Genomic DNA, 19,257 nt, shown 5'->3' with positions numbered 1-19,257 from the left:
CCGTCCCATCCCTCGGTCCGCCAGTCTGTCTGTCAGCCAGTCTGTCTGTCAGCCAGAGTTGGACCTGTTTTCATCTTGCTGTGTCAGTGTTTGGAGTGTAAGCTGGGAGAGCGGGTCTAGGGCCCAAGGCCTACCCATGACGTCATTACTTCCCAGGCTGGGCTGGGGAGCGGAGGGCACTTGAGACGTGCTGACTCTCTGCTCACAGGTCTCCTTGATGAGTAGCGTCTGAATCCAGCCCCAGGGCGCACACCTGATGTGCTCGAGCAGCCACCCCCCGACCCGCCCCCCCCCCGCCCCCCCCCCCCCCCCCCGCAGCTCCCACCAGCTGCTCACTGAGAGACGGTGACCAGGGCACAGGGTAGGAACTCGCTGCCCCCACCTGCTTCCTTCCCTCTCATCTGCAGGCATGAGTCCTGATCCTCATACCTGTCCCAGCTGGAGGGACCCCCAATGACTCCCCAGCACAATACCCAGGCAGTGAAATCAAAACAACAGCGAAATCAACACGAAGGGCAGATCAGAACAGTCCTCCTCCCTCTCACCCCTTTCCTGCCTCCTCCTCTCCCAGACATCACTACCAACCCTACAGATTCTCCACTTTTTTCACTCAAATGACCAACACTATCAAGTCAAGGGATGCTGGGGAGCTTCCTCTCTCTCTCTCTCTCTCTCTCTCTCTCTCTCTCTCTCTCTCTCATGATCTAGGAGTGATTGACTCAGGCCAAGCCCCAGGAGGGGGCACTGAGAAACCAGAGAAAACTAGAGATGGATGCAGGGACCTGGGAGGAGGGACCCCGGGACCTCTCACCCCACCAGGGAGTCTAGGAGGGGATGGCATGCAGACACCCCCTCCCAGGAGGGGCTCTCTCAGCTGGATCACCAAGAACAAGAAGAATCTAAACAAGCCCAAAATGGGTGCAGGGGAGGAGAGGGTGCTGCAGGGGTGGGGACAAGCAGCACAGAGACTCTGAGGTGAGTGGAGCTCCAGGAGGACCCCGACTGGTCAAGGCTCTGTGTGGGGGGAGGGGGGCGGGGGGGGAGGAGGAGATGGAGACAGAGAGGTGGCTGGAACCAGACCAAGTGAGGGGCGTGGCCTTCACCCCAAAGGTGAGGGCGTGCTCATGGGCAAAAAACTGGGGGAAGGGGGTTGCACAGCAGGCTTGAGGGCAACAGTGGCAGTTGGCCTGGCAGCTGGCAGTGACAGAGATGGAGGCCCCAGCCCTGGGACCTGCCGGGTGGGTGAGGAGGCCATCAGCTCAGTCCATGGGTGGCGAGCGTCTCTCTGGCCTCTTGAAGTGGGGGGATGAGAAACGTTTTTCATTAACAGAAGCAAGCTGGGAGAGCGGGTCTAGGGCACCTGCCAGCTGCTTCCTGGCTCGGTCCCTCGCCGTCTCTGATGGACGGGGCGCATGACGGGAGGGGGACGGGCTCTATGAGGCGGCGGAAGCTTCCAGGTGTGATGCATTGGGTCTTGCAGGAACAGCAGGTGTTTCTAGAAGGGAAGGGCAGCCGGTGCCCCAGGTGGAGTGACCAGCATGTGCAAAGGCCAGGTAGGCTGGGGGTAGGGGGTGATTTTGTGGCTGTGGTTCACGTCTATAGCCCTTATCAGGACTGCCAGGCTGTAATCCGGGGGTGCTCCTGGTCGGCGACCCCATTCTGGAGCTGGACACAGCCCAAGGTCCGGCTGACATAGAGAGGGGGTTCTTGTTCCTCTCTGCACCCAGCATCCCTCACTGTCCTTGGGCACAGGCAGTGGTCAAGCCCTGGATTCCTGAGACTAAAGGAGCCCCTCACTGGTGCCATCTGGGAGCCTAATAGGGAGCTGTACCCCCCTAACTGGTTGGCTCCTGTCTGGTGCTGGGACCACACTCTGCCCTTAGGAGTGGGTGGCCTTGCTGGGGAGGGCAGCCAGCTGGTCTACCCACAGGCAGAGAACTAGCCCAGCTGTGTGTGGAGATTCTGCTTCCAGTTCCACACCTGGTGCTCATGGCCTCTAACTTGGCCAGAAGCAAAGGCAGAGACAGCAAAAAGCCTGCTGCGCGGGCCCGGGAGCCATCCACAGCCTGTTGGGGATGAAGTTATCGGATGGCAGAGGTGAGCCGACAGACGGAGGTTCCAGCGGCTTGCCTCACCTCCCAGCTGTGTAACCCTGGGCAGGTCTCATCGGGTCTCTGAGCCTTCGTTTCTCATCCGCAAGGCAGGGCTGCCATGGTTTCAGGGCCCACTGGCTCCAGGTGGCGCTGGAGGCCGGGGCTCTCTCCCACTGCTCTGGGGGGCACAATAACACAGAGTTTGGGGCCTGACGCCAGCACCCCATCTGGCAGTCACCCCTGTGGGCAGGCTGGGACCTTGTCACAGGACACTGCTCTGTGTTCCGTCCCCTCCCTGGGCTCCCTCTCCAGGGGAAGGCTCTGGAGAGCTGAGGCCCAAACCCGAGGGTGGGGTTACAGGATGTCACACAAGTACCAGATAGGCTAGGAGGGGCCTTGGGGTTGGGGGCACCCAGAGCAGAGGTCTTGGGAATCCTGGTGAGGTGGGCTGGGGCCAGGCCTGGGGGTGTCCAGGCCGGGGTCTGGAAGAGACCAATTAGTCAAATGGCTACAGTGACCATTTGGAAGCAATTAACAGGGTCGCTATTACCACATTACACCCCCCACCTGGTTCCGTATTGGAGGGGAGGGGCGGAGGTCGCCATGGGGTGGGTTGCGTGGGTGCCCCAGCCCAGCCAGCCCAGCAGGGCTTTGTGAATGAGATCCATGCCTGGCCAGGAAGATGCCACGAAACCAGGGGCCCCTCCCTTGGCTGCACCTAAGCCTCTGAGGGCAGCGCTGTGATGTCCGGAGCCCAGCCAAGGCCCTCGGGGGGGTGTCCGCGGGCTTCCTGGGCCCGGAAAGACAGGGGTCAGGGAGATTTAGATAAAGAGGAAGGTGGGAAAAGCCTGGAGCCAGAGGGTGAGGCTATGGGCGGTGGGCTGAGGGTGCAGGCAGGTGGGCGTGTGCCCCCCAATAGCTAGCCCAGGATGGGTTTGCTGCAGGGCCTCAGACAGCACCCTCTGACTTCAGGGTACTCCAGAGCAGAGGAGCAAACACGGCCCAGCGAGCTTTGTTGTCCCAGCAAAGTCACACTGGAAGGGACCGAGAGCCGTGGGTGCCCACTGTCCCCGAAGAACTGTGAACAGGGCCCTGTTCCACTCTCAAAGGCATCGCGGTTCCATAGGAAACAGCCCCCTGGTGACGGGGCCTGCTCTGCGCCGATCATTCTACTGAGGGTCTCTCACTGTGTTTGAGGCATTTTATACACGAGGAACCAGCATCTCAGAGGAGCTACATGGCCAAGTCCACTCGGCGAGGAAGCGGCTGCTGGGCCATTCGTTCCTTCCTTCTTTCCTTCATCCAGGGAGTAGGCACTGAGGGGCTGCCACCCAGGAACTGTGGGCACAACAGTGAACAGAGGCAGCAGACCTCCCGGCCTCCCGCCACCCTGCTCCACAGAAGCCCCTCCCCCAGTTCCAGGGGGCAGGTCCACTTGGGGGTCCTCACGGCTGACTCACAATGGACAGGGTGCCCCTGGGGCGGCGTGAAGAGGAGCGAAGCTGCACACCCTGAGCTTCTTCCATAGAATTTTTCTGGCTCCTCCCCATCTTCCTGAGGGGACTCCAGGGGAGGAGGCTGAGGCCTGTACATTAAAGGGGGTTGGGAATCCTGCCCTCCCCCTGACCCAGCAGGTCTTGAACGCTTCACTATGAAACTGATTCTCTCTCTGGATCCCAGGCCCACTCTCCCTCTCTTCTCGTCGCTTCTTGACGTGGACACCGCCTCAGGAGGTCCCTGCCTAACTCCAGAGCAGAGCTGAGGGCCTGGAGGCACCCCCAGCCCTCACCGTGCCCCTCTGTGCTCTCACAGGAAATCCAGGCTCAGGCCAGCTCTTCGGATGGGTGGGCAAGTCCCCTCCCAGCTCTGTCCCCAGGGGCTGTCCTCTGTCCCCAGTAAAGCAGGCTCCAGGAGTCGGGGGCTCTAGCGGTCGGTGGCCTGGTCTTTAGACTCTTCTGGTGGCCGACAGAGCCTGGCCTGGAACAACCTCCCCAGGAACTGAGGTGCTGGGTGGCACCCCCAGGGCCCTTGGCACTGACCATGCCAGGGTGGGCTCACTGAGAGCACATTGTGTTAGGCCACACTGAGAAATGTCTGAGTGGGGTGTGCCAGCTCCTGCAGCTCAGGGGGTCCCCTTGCCCTGCATGCCTGCCCCTCCCTTGGGCAGGGCCAAGATCCCAAATCCTAATGCAGGTGGATGAGATGGGTCATTCCAGAAACCCTGAACCTGGAGCTAAGACTGTGGCCTAGACCACAGGATCTCACAGTGTCCGTCCCAATCCCTGCCTGTCCCACCCCTGTCGCCATGGAGAAGCCCCTTGCTTGAGCTTGTGTGTCAGTATCTGCTGTCTGCTGGCCAGGGTCTATGGGGGAACAGAGGCCAGGGCTGTGGGGGACAGAGGCCAGGGGAACTGAGAAGGGTGTGAGGGTGTGGCTTTGCCCAGCACTCTATCCACAGCCCCTCTTCACTGAGGTCCCAGGGGAGAGAGTCGCACAGGCAGTCTAAGGGCCATCCAGGGGCATCTACCCTGTTGCCCCTGTCCCACCAGGCAGGGGCTTCCATAACCCCTCCTCTGGCCACCCCCCTCTCCCCTCCTCTCCCTTCTCTGAGGCCACTTCACCTCCCCTGCTTTTCTCTGGGGATCACGCCCTGGTCTGTCTCCATTTCTGCTTCTTGGTGTCTGTCACTCTCTCCCCTGTCCTCTCTTTCTCCCTGTCTTTCTCTCTGTGCCTGTCTCTCTTGCTCTCAGCCTCTTTGCCCCTCTCTCCGGCTCTCCGCTCTCCTTCCCAACCCCCTCTCTGGCCCGCCACTGGGACCAGACCCTCTGAGACACCCCCCCCCCCCCCCCCCCCCCCCGCCCATCCACACCCACCCCCACAAGTGAAAACCTCCGCTTCCGGATCTGGCGGTTGGGGTGCGAGACAGGATAAAGCACGTCTCCGCCGGTCCACCTCCGGTGGCCCGCCTGAGACAGCGCCGGGGCTCCAGCAGGGACCCCCGGACGCAGACACCAGCCCGGGGTTCCCCACGCGCGCCCCAGCCCCCCCGCCCTCCCCGGCACCGTTCTCCGCGGCCCCTTCATTATGCGCCGCCTCTAATGGGCGTTTGTCAGCGCGACTTCCCCGCAAGTTGTTTTCGCGGACATCAGTCATAGGCGGCGTCCCCATTGTGCCGGGGGATTGATGGGGGGCGGGAGGGGGTGACAGGGCCTGGGGCGGCCGCCTCGAGGCCTCGGTCTATAATTTTCGGAGGCATAATTGGTCTGGGGGAGGGGGCGGGGGAGGGACCTTTCAGAGCCCAGAGGGCGCAGCGGGGGCGCGGGGCGCTCGGCGAAGCGGAGCCGCGGCTCGACGGCGGTGCGCGGGGGCGAGTGTGCGCGGGCGGCGCTGGCCCGAACCCCGCGCCCGCCGGGCTCCCCACCCGCCCCTCCCGCGCCTCCGCCAGGGGACCACGTCGCCCTTTTGTTGACGAACCGTCTTTTCTTACAGCGTTTTGCGCAGCAACGGAAATTTCACCCGATCCTGGGAGAAAATTAAAGGAGATTCATTCTCTCTCTCTCCCTCCCTCCCTCCTTTACTCTCCCTCCCTCCCCTTTTCTCTCTCTCTCCCTCTTTCTCTCTCCCTCTCTCTCTCTCCCTCTCTCTCTCTCACCACCCCTCCCGCTTCCCCTCTCCCCTCCCTCCCCTCCCCTTGCCGCGGAGCCCGAGTCCGCATCGCCAGGCGCGGGAGCCGGCTCCGCGCGCCTAGCCCGGCTCCGTCGCCGCCCCTTCCATGGGAGCCGCGCTCGCCTGCAGCCGCCGCCGCGGGGCGGGCGCGATGCCACGATGGGCCTGATCTGGCTCCTGCTGCTCAGCCTGCTGGAGCCCAGCTGGCCGGCGGGTCCCGGCGCGCGGCTGCGGCGCGATGCGGGCGGCCGCGGCGGCGTCTACGAGCACCTCGGCGGGGCCCCCCGGCGCCGCAAGCTCTACTGCGCCACGAAGTACCACCTCCAGCTGCACCCGAGCGGCCGCGTCAACGGCAGCCTGGAGAACAGCGCCTACAGTGAGTGGCGGCCCGCGGAGCCGCGGCGCGTCCCGGGGAGGAGCGGTGCACCGGCGGGGCCGGCGCCCGGAGGGGAACGGGAAAGGGACCACTCCTCGCTGCCGAGGGAGCCCCCATCCCCCCCCCCCCAACCCCGGGCCCAGAAGAAGGGCGTGAGGGGCGCTGGGGGTGGGGTGGGGCTCGCGACCTCAGAGGACCAGGGCGGCTGCCGTTTGCTGACCAGCTCTGTCCCCTGGCCCGCCCGCTGGTCGGAGGGGCGCGCGCGGCAGGCGGCCCAGGGCTCCCCGCTTCGCTGAATTCCGTGGCCCGGGCAAGTTTGAGCTCTGAGTTTTTCGGAGAAAAAGGTGCTGGACAAGACATTGATCATCCTCTTTATTATTTTGACGACTTCTCCTCCTCCTCCTACCGACCCCGGGGCGCGCGTCCTCCCCTCTGCCCCACGGAAGGCACGCGGCAGCCCAGGTAGCGGGTCCCGGGCCGCCACTGCTAGACCGTTTCCCGGTGAAACCTGCAGCCTTCTAGCCTCCATCCTTGACCACCGAGCGACCGCCAGAGTGGGGGCCTCGAGAACCGGGTTGGAAGCCCCGAGGGTCCTCCGCCTGGGTCTGGAGGCGCTGAGACCCCAGCCAGAACCCGCGGCCCGGGCTGCGCTGGAGCCGCAGCGGGCGAGGCTGCCGTGCTGGGCCCTCCGACCCGGGACCGAGCCTGTGCTGAGCCCCTCCCGCGAGGAACGCAGAGCCACGGACTCGCTGCGGTCCGCTCGGTGGGGAGCCGGAGACCCCAGCTCGGGGCCGAGGAGGGCCGCAGAGGGCAGCGTGGAGTGTGGCCAAGGCCTCGGGCTCCTCCGAGGCAAGGCGACGCGTGCGCTCGGCCTCCCGCTGGGCGGAGGGGGCGGAGGAAGCGGCTCCGTGGATTCCGGCGGCGGCGGGAAACCGCTGCTTCCTCGGGGAAGCCGCAGCCCTGAGCGGGCGGTCTCGGAGGACGCCTCCCCGCGGAGCCGCGGTGGAGACCAACTGTCGCGTCGCCGGCCCGGTGCGCAGGACCCCGCCACGCGGGTGCCGTGCTCGCCTCGCAGGGACACCCCAGTTCTCTTGAGCCCGGGCTCCCCTTCCGAGTCTCAGAGCATCCAAATTCTTGGGGTATCTGAGGGGGCAGCTCTCCTGTCCCGAATCCAGGCGTGCGTTTCTCTGGTGCTGGCGCGGCTCAGTCCGCGCAGCCTGCACACCGGAGCGCTCCCACCCAATCGCTCCAGCGGCCCACAGCTGGCTCTGGGATCCCTGCTGGGGCCGGGCGCGGGGCCAGGAGCTGAGCCCCCTGGAGAGGGTACCCTCCGCACCCCAAGCCCCCTTGGAGCCATTCAGGGACAATGCCCCCCACCCCCGGCCTTTGCTGTCCCTCTCCCCAAGGAAAAGCGCTCCTTGTCCAGGAGAGCGCTTAGGGGAGATTTAAGCTTTCTTCCACACGGTGGGGAGTGGGGAGCCAGCCTGCTTCCCTTTGTCAGGTCCGGGGTCTAACCCGGCCTCGGTATCCCTCCAACCGCATGGACAGTTACTCCCGCCAGGTCCAAGGTGACATCCTCAATGTGCCGTCGGTATTATATCATGAACCAGCTTCAGCCAGGTGCCCCGCTGTCCCCCTGCGGGACCCCCACGGCACTGCGGTCCAGGCCGGGGAGCTGTGTCTGCAGCCCCAGGTTGAATTCGGGCTCAAACACGTGTGTGCGCCCTGGGCAGGTCACTCCGCCTTGGCAGTCTTAGGAAACTGGCCGGCAGGGTTGTTTCAGTCCTTGGAGGCCTGGAGTCGGTGTGTAGCAATGTCAGCTTTGTTACCCCCCCACGCCCCACACTCCAGGTTTGAATTCTTCTCCTTGGAGCACCTTCCCCGGTGCTCCACCCTTTCACCTCCTGCCCAGTAATTTCTCTCCCCTGAACTTCCAAAGGCACCCTCTTTGGGCGGGGGGAGGGGGGGGCGGGTCAGCTTTGGGCAAGGCTGGAGACCCTCGACCCTCACCTCTGTGCTCCGTGGGAGGCGGAGGGAGTAATGAGCCTTCCCCACTCTTCCCAGGTATTCTAGAGATAACGGCAGTGGAGGTGGGCATCGTGGCCATCAAGGGGCTCTTCTCCGGGCGGTACCTGGCCATGAACAAGAGGGGACGGCTCTACGCATCGGTGAGTCCAGTCTCTCCTGTGGGTGGGCACGGATGGAGCTGCGGTCCCCTGGCCTGGAAGCCAGTGCTCCCCAAAGGTGGAAGGCTAGAGCTGTTAGCTCTCAGGAGGGAGCCCAGAGGCAGGGAGACGGGACCCACGTCCCAGGCACACCTGCTGGAACCCAGTCTGTCCACCGCCTGGGACTCTGTGGGCCCTGGCATGTCCTTCCCCCAGGGTGGGGGCGGGGGATACATGGAGTAAAGTACATGGAACTAGGAAATTTGCTCCCTCCAACTAGTCATTACATGCAACTCGGCCGATACCTTCTTGGGCAATGAGAGGTTTTCCATCCACACGTAACCTAGGCGACGCAGCCCCAGGACCATCTCCACACAGTCATCTCCCTCCATCGGCGCTTGCGAGGGAAACACACCACCACTTCCTGCCCCTTCTGCAGTCAGGCAAAGCGCCGTCCAGAAGAATTGCAGGAAGACCTGCCTTTAGGCCGATTATTTCATCGCACATGTTCTGCTGAGGGAAAGGCGAACGGGAATGCTCTGGCCCAGCGGGCACGGGACAGAGGCATGTCTGGGAGGAGGGGCCCTCTGGTGCCCAGCCCCTCACACAGCAGTTGTGGTTTTTTGGACAGGCCCCTAGCCCGGCTGAGTTTTCCCTGAGGGAGTGTGGCTTCCCAGGCCCGTGGGCACTGTGCCCCTGGCGAGTGGAACTGACTTTCTGTTCTTGAAAGGACCTCAGACCTGTCCCTTAGAGAGAGGCGACCCCAGGGAGGAGGTGCAGGTCTGACCTCTGAGGGCCTCCCGTCCACACTGGTGACATCCATGAGGGTGGGGCAGGGAAGGCTGAACTGAGAGGGGAAGCCTAAGGCTCCTGCCGTCTCTTTCGTGGGCAACCCAGGCCCCGGGCTTTGGGGGCAGAACAAAGCATGGCCTGAGTGATCCCAGTGGGTCAGAGCCCACCTGTGGCTTCTGCCCCCAAGTGTCATGGTGTTGGCTTTGGGAAAGGAGGAAGAGAGGTTCGCCTCATGGGCGTAGCCAGGAGGTCCAGTGGAAGCGGTGGGGCTTTGCAGAGCGTCAGCAGGAGCGGTCTCGCTGCCCTGCAGAGACCTGGGGGAGGCAGCCAGGTGCCGCCCTGTGACTGCCCCTGCATGTCCCCATCCTAGGCGTGGCCAGCTGGCCTGCGGTGCTGTTCCCACTGCCCTGCCTCTTGGCTGTCCGGGTCCCCTTGTCTTTGTCGTCAGCCTCCGGTCACCTCCCCAGGCCAGCTCATCCACTTCTCTGGCTCAGCGGCCACTGCACCCCGGCAGCTCCCAATCCCAGCCCTGACTCCCTCTGAGTTAGAGGTCACCCCTGTAAGCCCTGGTGGCTCAGAGGCCCTGGCAGAGGGCAGCACACCCCAGCTGGACACTGCGGCTCCCCTAACTCCCCTACCAGCCACTCTCTCAAGCCCAAGGTCAGCTGGGAGTCATGGTGGATGCCTCTTTCTCTCTCAGCCCCACATCCAGGCCCTCTCCAAGTCCTAGACTAGACCTCTCGATCTCTCTCTCTTCCATCCGTTCCCCTCACCTCCCTGCCTATGCCACTGCCCTCATGTCTCAGGCCCTCATCACCTCCCACCTGGACCATCACAACCTTGGGGCGGGGCTACTGGCCTCCAGCCTTGCACCCTCTTCCAGTCCTCTGTCCATCCACCCATCTATTCATCTATCAGCATCCACCCACTTATCTATCCATTCATCCATTCGTCTCCCTGCCCTCCCTCCCCCCCCGCCCCCCTCCATCCAGCATCCATCCCTTCATTCACAGGTACTTGCTGTAGGTCACACTCGGTGTCAGGTCCTGCTGGGGTCTTCCTGTACTCGCGCAGCTGCACTCATGCAACTGTACAGTGTGGGGGTTGACATTGAGCTTCTGAGCCCTGAGCCCCAACCTGTAGGGGAAGAACAGAGAGGGGCTTGGCTTATGGGGAGAGGTACCCCCACCCCCCCCACCCCCGATTCAGCCACACCCCTCTACCCTCCCCCCCACCCCCCCCACCCCCGCCTCCGATCTCCAAGCCATTGGGAAAGAGGTGTTGATACTTAAACATCCTGCTTCCCCAGTACTTCTGGCCCCCACCAGCCTGTGGCCCCTCATAATGGGTTTGCGGGTCACCTGCTCTCAGAGACAGACCCCAAGGGTCTCTTGCTCCTACTGAGTGGCCAGTCTCAGGAGAGAGGCCAGGTCCTTCTGCCCACCTTTGCCTCCCCCAGCCCTGCCCCTTGGCACAGTCAGGGAGGGAAGCCCTGGTGGGGGGTGGTGGCCCTTGGTATGCCCACCCGCCTGGGGGTGGGACTGAAGCCTCGACTGAGTCAGCATGAGGCACACACACCCTTTCCCCCACCTGGGAGACCCCACAAAGTGCCCTGGGGGACACTGGTGATAGCTCCTTCAGTTCCGAGTTTTCCCCTCTGACCCTCCAGGTGCCTGCCTCCCAGAGGGCAGGGACTCCCACCCCACACCCCTACCCTGTGCTGAGCTGACATGGGTCCATTCATCCCGCTGCCAAAGTCAACCTCCTTCCCACCCCTGGTGTTGGGGCCCTGAGAGCAGCACCTGCACCTGCGAGGGGGGGCACTGACCCCGCTGGGCTCCTGGCTTCCACTCCATGCACGGTCGTCCCTCCTTCCACCTGTGGGACAGGGACAGAGGCCAAGACAGCGGCTTTCTGAGGCCCAGGCCCAGGGGCTGGGGTCCGGCTCAGCCTTGAAGGGAAAACCGGCTTTGCTCCCTCCCCTTCCCGTCTCAGTGTGCTTTTCCTTCCTTCTCCTTTATGCTGTTCCTTCTGGGGCGCCATCCCCTCTCCTGGTCGAAGTGTCCAGTGCTGCTCACATCCATGCCGCCAGCAGACAATGAGGGCGCTGGGTCGGGCAGGCCCTGGCCCTGTGCTGGGGACACCCTCCAGGATTAGTCCCGTGGAGGCTGTGGGAGACTGGGGCCCAGGAGGGGAGACAGGGAGAGCCACTCCTCCCAAGGTGCTCAGGAAACCTTGGCCGAGGAGGAAGCCCTGAGCTGATCCCCAAGGCCAAGTTCACCAGATGCAGGTGGGAGGAAGGGCACACTGGGCGGAGGGCACAGCCTCAGCAAAGGTGTGGAGGGTCCCTGTGCATGGGTCTGGGCAGGCTAAGCAGCCAGATTTGGCAGGAGCCGACGGGGAGGGGGGCATTGCGAAGGAGAAGCTGTCCCTGGGACCCTGGCCCCATGTCCGTGTGGCCCCCGGGCCACTGATCGAGGCATCTTGCCCAAACCTGCAGGAGAACTACAACTCGGAGTGCGAGTTTGTGGAGCGGATCCACGAGCTGGGCTATAACACGTATGCCTCCCGGCTCTACCGGACGGTGCCCAGTGGGCCGGGGGCCCGGCGCCAGCCCAGCGCCGAGAGACTGTGGTATGTGTCGGTCAACGGCAAGGGCCGGCCCCGCAGGGGCTTCAAGACGCGCCGCACACAGAAGTCCTCACTGTTCTTGCCCCGAGTGCTCGACCACAAGGACCACGAGATGGTGCGGCTGCTCCAGAGTGGGGCCGGGCTCCATGGCAGCCTGGCCAGGCCACCCGGCAAGGCCACCCAGCCCCAGCGGCGGCGACAGCGACAGAGGAGCCGGGGAGGCCTTGCTTAGCTGCCCGGCGGGCAGAGTGGAGGCCTCACGCATTGTGGCCCCATGGCTGGGCGACAAGCTCACGGTGGACCAGCCAGTGGCTGAGCGTCTGCCGTCCATCATAGCTGGCCATCCCGGCCGGGCAGGTTTCTGTAAGTGACTGTCCCCACTCCTGCTGACTCTCTCAAACAAGCACCAATCCAGCCGGGATGATGGGGCCGAGCCGGGACTCAGAGAGGAACTGCTGTGAAGAAGACACTCATAGGTCTGCACTGACCAGGGGCCCCCACCCACCAGGGACCCCCACCAGCCGGGAAGACCAGCTGAATGCGGGGTCCTGGCTACCGAGGAGGCTCCCCGAGGTGCAGCTGTGGGACAAGGCAGGGGGATGTGTAATTGGAACATTAAAGTATTTTATTCTACCTTGTTCTTTAATAGATAATAAGGCAGGTTTTACATGAACACGTTTGCTTGTGAGGACAGCAGGGTCCGTGCCGAGTCACTGCTTTGGGATGTAAGATTGTGCTGGGAAGCTGGGCTCGAGAGGCACTCAGTCCCCTGGCTCTGAACGCTGTTCCATCTGAAAGGTAAAAGGTGAATGGAAAGAAAGGTTAACGCACCTGGGAGCCTGTGTGTGGGCAGGTGTCCGTGAATTAGGGAACTGTCTGCGGACATCTGTGTGTGCACACACGCATGTACGTGTGTCTGTGTGATCCTGGTTGTCTATGTATTGTGCATGCATGTGAGAAAGAGAGAGAGGTGTGCTGTGTTTAAAATCCCAATAAAACCCTCCATGGCAAGGACCCCTGTGAGCGCCTGTGCAGTCAGGTGCGCTCCAGGACTCTGCTCGAAACTTCCCTGGGCCTTGATCATTTCTGCCTTTGCCTAGAGAGGCAGCATCTGCTGGAGTCCAGCAGGTGTGTGCACGCCCACGTGCATAGCAGTGCTATTCCCATCAGACCAAGTCCATCCGTGGGCGAACGGATAAGCAAAATGTGGTCCATCCACACAATGGAATATTCCCCAGCTTTAAAAAGGAGGAGAACTCTGACCTGCTACAAGGTGGGTGAACCTTGAGGAAATTTTAAGTGAAATGAGCCAGTCATGAAGGACAAATCCTATATGAGTCCACTCATAGGAGGTCCCTAGAGGAGTCAAGTTCATAGACGGGCTGGGGGGGGGGGGGGGGGGGGGGGAGTGTGTATTTAATTTGGACTGAGTGTCCGTTTGGGAAGATGAAGAAGTCCGGAGATGGGTGGTGGTGACTGATGGTTGCACAACAAAAAAACACTGTAACACATCGATTTCGGGAGTTGAGTGCCTTCCGCATAAAAGTAGAGATCGAAGCGTCAAAGGTGCTCAATAAACAGTGCTGAATAAAATAAAATAAAATAAAATAAAATAAAATAAAATAAAATAAAATAAAACACAAAAAACAGAGCCTCTCAGGATTGGCCAGCCGCCACCCCTGTCTTCGCACAGCTGACGAGGACAGGCGGCCAGGTGGGCCCCTCTGCTCGCCCTGACCTGGTCCACTCCCCACCTGTCCCCAGGAAAAGGTGGCCCGCCTGTGTGAAGCAGGACCCAGGGCCCAGCCCCTGAGCCCCAGCCCGAGCGGCCCCCTGATGAGGAAGGCGGACCGGCCCTGGGTGACAGGGCTTCAGCTGCTCTGAGCGGGCCTTTGAACCCCTCAGTGGGTTCAGAGGCCTCCTGCCTCCCTGGGGGTTGAAGGACCCGGAAAGATGAGCAAGCAGGTCTATAATTAGCGCCCACCCATCGGAGGGTGACCTTGCCGGGGTCGCATTCCAGGACCGAGCCAGATATAGCGCCTGGGGCTGACCCCGTCCCCCCTCAGGCTGCAACAGCTGGACGACCAGGGCAGCCCACACGGAGCCTGAGTGCCCCACTGGGCTGTGGTCCACACCTCGGAACCGGATCTGGGGAGAGGGGCTGCCTGGTGGGAAGAGAGGCAGCCCAGTGCTGGACTCAGACACAGCCTTGGCTACTTCTGTTCTGTCACAATTGATCGCGAGAGCCCAGGACCAGCCTCTGTCTCTCCCCAGCCTCAGTTTCCCCATCTGTCAATGGGTTCTCACAGTGGTTGCCAGGATCCGCTGAGAGACTCAGTCATGGAACCGTCCACAAATAATAGCTTTACAGCCAGGAGTAGGGGGAGGGCAGGCATTTGCCTGTCCTGCGGTGCTCTCACCTGAGGAGCTCAGAGGTGGAGTGAACGGAAAGTCATGGGGGCACACAGGGCGTACCGAGGGCACGCTGGGAGTTTCTGGGAAATCGCATGCCTTGGGAAGGTTAGTTTCAAGTTAGAGATTTCAAAAATTCATGTATTGTCATTGATAAAATAAATAAATACATTTATCTGCGTTTTGTACAATTCAGAAGAATGGCACTGTAATTCTCCATCCATCCACCCACCCATCCATCCATCTGTCCGTCCATCCATCCATCCATCCATCCATCCATCTCTATCATCTATCCATCCAGTCACCCATCTATCCATCTACCCATCCATCTATTCATCTGTCCATCCATCTATCCCTCTCCATCATCTACCCATCCACTCACCCATCTATCCATCCATCCATCTACCATCCATCCACCCAGCCATGCACTCCTCTACCCTCCACCAGACCTTCTGCTGAGCAGGTGGCTGCACAGGTAAAGCAGCTTAGCCTTGCCTATGAGGAGCGTGCAGCCTCCTGGGGGCCAGGCACAGCTCTGAAAGCGCAGGTTGGGAGCAGTGACCTGGAGAAATTCAGGAAAAACTAGGACAGGTCCCAGTTAATGAGGACAAAGGGGACATCAGCAGTCAAGACCCTGTTGTTTATTTTATTTTATTTTTAAAATACATTTGTCTTGATATCAGAGAGGAAGGGAGAGGGAGAGGGAGAGAGAAACATCAATGATGAGAGAGAATCCTTGATCAGCTGCTTCCTACACGACCCCTACTGGTGATCGAAGCCCAAACCTGGGCATGTGCCCTGACCGAGAATCAGACCATGACTTCCTGGTTCCCTGGTTGATAGGTCGACGCTCAACCACTGAGCCACACTGGCTGGGCTCAAGACCCCGTTCTTGAGAACCAGTGCCTGTGGCCAGCCAGCCCCCATCCAGATGGCAATCTGACCACAACCTCATCTGCATTCAGAGCCAACCTGGGACATGGGAAGGTCCAGACTGAGGGCTGGGGACAGGGTGAGGGGAGATGGGGCAGAGAAAGAACTGGCTTCGTGGTGAGAGGTGTTTAGGATCACAGGCCTTGGAGTCAGGGTCTCCGTCAAGGCTGGTGCAGGTTCAATGGCCTCTTGCCCACCATGCCCTCAGAGAGCAGAGCTCCTCGCCAGGCCAGGCCGCACGCACCCAGCGAGGTGGACCTCCCGGCTCTCCCAGGAGGACAGGGCTCTCCCTGAGCCCCTGGGGCCGCTGGCTGAATGTGTGAAGAGGAGGGGCAGTCAGGGAAACCTGCCCTGGCTGTTTGGTCCGTGCTCTCTGACCTCCTCCCTCCACGCATCTCACCGCAAGTGCATGTGAACGCTCAGGTTCTTGTCTCAGGAGAGCAGGCAGGCCCTCCAGGCACTCGGCCAGCCTCAGTGATTTTTCCAGGAGTGGCCTCTCCACCAGGCATCCCTGCCTCCCCCTCCCAAGTCCTGCTCTGCCCCAGGACCTCTGCACATGCCCCTACTGGACCATTCTTCCCCCTACTCTTCACCCGGCTGGCTGCTCCTCCACCTCCATTTCCCCCACCAATCGGGTCCCCTCTATTTTTCCTCACAATGCCTTGTTATTTTGTTCACAGATCCCTACATGATCTATAATTATCTGGTTAATTGCACAGTCACTGCAGGCCCCCACCAATCACCCACATTGTGGGGGGGGGGGGGGGGCGGGCGGGGGAGGCACCTGGCCTATTTACCCTCCAAACCACATCTGCCTTTGGTTGAGGATTGCTCATAGAGACAGTCCCTCCTTGAATTCCGGGCCCACTCCCCTGGGGCAAAAATTGGCACTGGGGTGAGAAGCTCCGGGGCCCACGTGCACTGGGCCGTGAGGGCCCCAGGATGTGGGCGGGCACAGAGAGGGCATCTGCTGCATCTGCCATTACCTTTTACAGGCTCAGAGAGATTCAACAGTTTTCTTAAGGTCTCACAGCCAAGGAGGGGTATGTCAGGGTTGGTCTCAAGGTCACCTGGGCTCCAGCACCCTACATGGTACCCAGGACAGGCGGGACACGGGGACAGGTGTGGGGTGGGGGGGCGCACAATGGGCAGCCGTTTCGGGCAACAGTCTGGCAGTTCTTCATCATCTTACCCAGCAATGCCACTCCTGGGCACATGCCCATGAGAATGGAAGCCATGTCCACACAAACACCTGTGCACAAATGCTCATGGCAGCACCGTGCACAGTGGCCAGAGAGTGAAGACAACTGTCCATCAACTGGTGAGCAGAGCGGCAGAGGGCTCCCTCCATGCAACACAACATTCCTTGGCCACAAACGCACAGATGTACCAGCGCGTCCTGCAACATGATGAACCCCGAAAACATCATTGGGGACATCTGACACCCAAGGCCTCATGCTTAATGAACCTGTTTTTATAAAATGTCCAGAATTGGGAAATCCATGGAGACAGAAAGGGGATTGACGTTTGCCAGGGGCTGCAGGGAGACTGACAGTGGCGATGGGGCTCCTCTTTGGGGTGATGAGAATGTTCTAACACTGATATGATGCTGCTGGATGAGGCTGTGAATATAAACCCGATGAGTTGTACACCCTCAGTGGGTGAATTGTACGGTCGGAAGATTATATCTCAATCCATGTCATTGTCACAGCCATGTCTGAAAGTCTTTCTTTGAGTGTGGAACTGGTTGCACTCCCCCTCCCCCTCCCCGACCCTAGGCTTTGGGGACAAGTGGGAGACAGGAGGTGGGGGCTGGGTCGTCCCAAAGGGTCTGGAAGGGCACCCCTGTCTGCAATACCCAGTCCTACCAGCAGATGGCACTGACCTCAGGGACAAGCCCCAGGTGGACCTCGCTGACTGAGGACCTGGTCTGCCCAGTCCAGGTGGGTGCTGGGTGCTGGGTGGTGGCATGCTCACAGCGCCTGCTGGGTCACCTTGGGCCAGGCAGGTGGAGAGGAGCCGGCCATCAGTTCAGGACTGACTAAACCTGAGGGGACAGGACCATGACGACCATCCCAACATTCCCGTCTAGGCAGAGGGCTCTCTCCCAGGCACAGGGGCCTGAGCGGGGCAAGGAGCAGGCCATGGGCCTGGGGCCTGGGGCCTGGGTATGCAGTAGGCGCCCACTCTTGCTAATGGGCCAGGAAACGGAGAGCTGCTTGCCCTGCTGAGACGAGTAATAGTGAGGATGGGAGAGGAAGGGGAAGAAGAGAAGTGTGTTGGGCCCTTGCCCAGCTCGCACCCGGTGGCTGTGACTGCTCCCCCCCTCAGCAACCTGGGTTGGGTTCCAGTTCTCCCCGTGTGATAGATGAGGATCCAGGGCTCAGAGAAGGGAGGCGTCTTGCCCAGGGTCACACAGCTTCCGAGGCGTGCAGCCCGCATTCAGACCCAGCCGCCTGGCTCTGGGGCCCTGCTGGCCTCAGGTTGTCCTGAGGAGGAGATCGCATCATGTTTTGGTCTCAGGGCCCTTAGACCAGTGGTTCTCACAACGTGCTAACCTGACCTGGGGTTTGGCTAAAAGTGTGTTCCCGGGCCCCACTGCACACCTGCCGAACCAGAACCCGGGGGAAGGGCCCAGCCATCTGTGTGCTAACAAGCCCCCCAGGTGAGCCCATGCACGAAAGTTTACGAGCCCTGCTTTAAAGGGACATCCCCCAAGTGACTCACACTAAGTTAGTACAGAAAGCACTTTGCTTTTCACTCATCACTCCGGATTCTCCCAGCCCCTCTGCAAGGCTGGCCATTATGATCCCCATTTTGCAGATGGGGAGACTGAGGCTCAGGTCCCTCGTGCTAAGGCATGAGCAGGGGGCACAGGGAGGGTCCTGGCACAGACAGTGGTGCTTCCCCCCCTAACAGGGGTCACCTCCTCTTCAACCAGGACCGCAATCCCAGCCTCATCCTCTCAGCAGCGCCTCCTACAAGACCCCAGCCTCCCAGAAGCTGACCTGGCCCTTCTCACCTAGTGTCTCACAGGGTTCTCTATGAGGAGGTGGGACCAAAATGGGCACCTCCTACTAAGCTACTAAACCTGAGGGGACAGGACCATGACGACCATCCCAACATTCCCGTCTAGGCAGAGGGCTCTCTCCCAGGCACAGGGGCCTGAGCGGGACAAGGAGCAGGCCATGGGCCTGGGGCCTGGGGCCTGGGTATGCAGTAGGCGCCATGACGACCATCCCAACATTCCCGTCTAGGCAGAGGGCTCTCTGGAACTGGTTGCACTCCCCCTCCCCCTCCCCGACCCCGGCACTCATCTACTCACACGCACATCAGCAAGTACCGTGACGCGATACCCGAATGAGAAGGAGAAAGGTGGGTATGAAGCGGGCGCATGCTGACAGCCGCCATCACTGGGACTTCTAGGAAAGCCGCCGGCGAGACCCTGTGAGGTACCGGGGCCTTGGGGAGCAGCCACTCAGCCACTCATGGAGACATGGTCGGCCCTGGAGGTCATCAGAGGCACGGGAATCAAAACCCACAATCAAAACTCATCAAAACAGGGCAAGTCCGAGGGACTGTCACCGCAAGAGGAGCCTCAGGGGACAGGACAGCTAAATGTGGTTCCGGATGGGGTCCTGGAACAGGAAAAGGGACAGTCGGTCTAGATTAAGGAAACCTGCTTAAAGCACAGTCATTGGTTAACAAGAATATAGGTTCACTAGTTGGAACAAGGTGTTACCGACAGGGGAGATGGAGTGTGGGGTACACACGCCTCTCTGCACTATTCCATAACTTTTCTATAAACCTAAAGCTGTTATAACATTAAGAGTTTATTAATGGCCCTAGCCGGTTTGGCTCAGTGGATAGAGCATCAACTTGCAGACTGAAGGGTCCTGGGTTCGATTCCGGTCAAGGCATATTCCCGGGTTGTGGGCTTAATCCCCACTGGGGGGCGTGCAGCTGATCAATGATTCTCTCTCATCATTGATGTTTCTATCTCTCTCTGTCTCCCTCTCTCTTCCTCTCTGAAATCAATAAAAATATATATTTTTAAAAGAGTTTATTAATGAATGAAATCAAACTCTGGTATCATTGCTTGCCTCTCGGATTAGCACTGCAGGAAAGAAACAAAACAAGAACCCCAGCTCCCCCAGAGCTGGCGAGGATGTGGTTAAATGGACAGCCC

General features: G+C 60.8%; 1 protein-coding gene across 1 annotated transcript; it reads left to right on the top strand.

Annotated features, from left to right (window-relative positions):
* The first annotated feature begins 5,918 nt into the window (after nt 1–5,918).
* Nucleotides 5,919–11,976, top strand: FGF3 (fibroblast growth factor 3). Its single transcript, XM_070426472.1, has 3 exons — nt 5,919–6,135; nt 8,200–8,303; nt 11,593–11,976. Exons 1-3 carry the CDS (start codon nt 5,919–5,921, stop codon nt 11,953–11,955), a joined length of 684 nt encoding a protein of 227 aa, XP_070282573.1. The 3' UTR covers nt 11,956–11,976.
* Nucleotides 11,977–19,257: the final 7,281 nt, after the last annotated feature.

Source organism: Myotis yumanensis, unplaced genomic scaffold (assembly GCF_028538775.1).
Source record: "Myotis yumanensis isolate MYYU_CA2020_CCGP unplaced genomic scaffold, mMyoYum1.0.hap1 SCAF_10, whole genome shotgun sequence".
NCBI lineage: Eukaryota > Metazoa > Chordata > Mammalia > Chiroptera > Vespertilionidae > Myotis > Myotis yumanensis.
This window is presented reverse-complemented; position numbering and strand designations above follow the sequence as displayed.

What these genes read in the sequence shown, in the direction of transcription:
- FGF3 (XM_070426472.1), top strand. Translation starts at nt 5,919, where the DNA reads ATGGGCCTGATCTGGCTCCTGCTGCTCAGCCTGCTGGAGCCCAGCTGG. An exon ending in CCTGGAGAACAGCGCCTACA is followed by an intron (nt 6,136 to 8,199) that starts GTGAGTGGCGGC and finishes CACTCTTCCCAG; the next exon opens with GTATTCTAGAGATAACGGCA. An exon ending in GGGGACGGCTCTACGCATCG is followed by an intron (nt 8,304 to 11,592) that starts GTGAGTCCAGTC and finishes CCAAACCTGCAG; the next exon opens with GAGAACTACAACTCGGAGTG.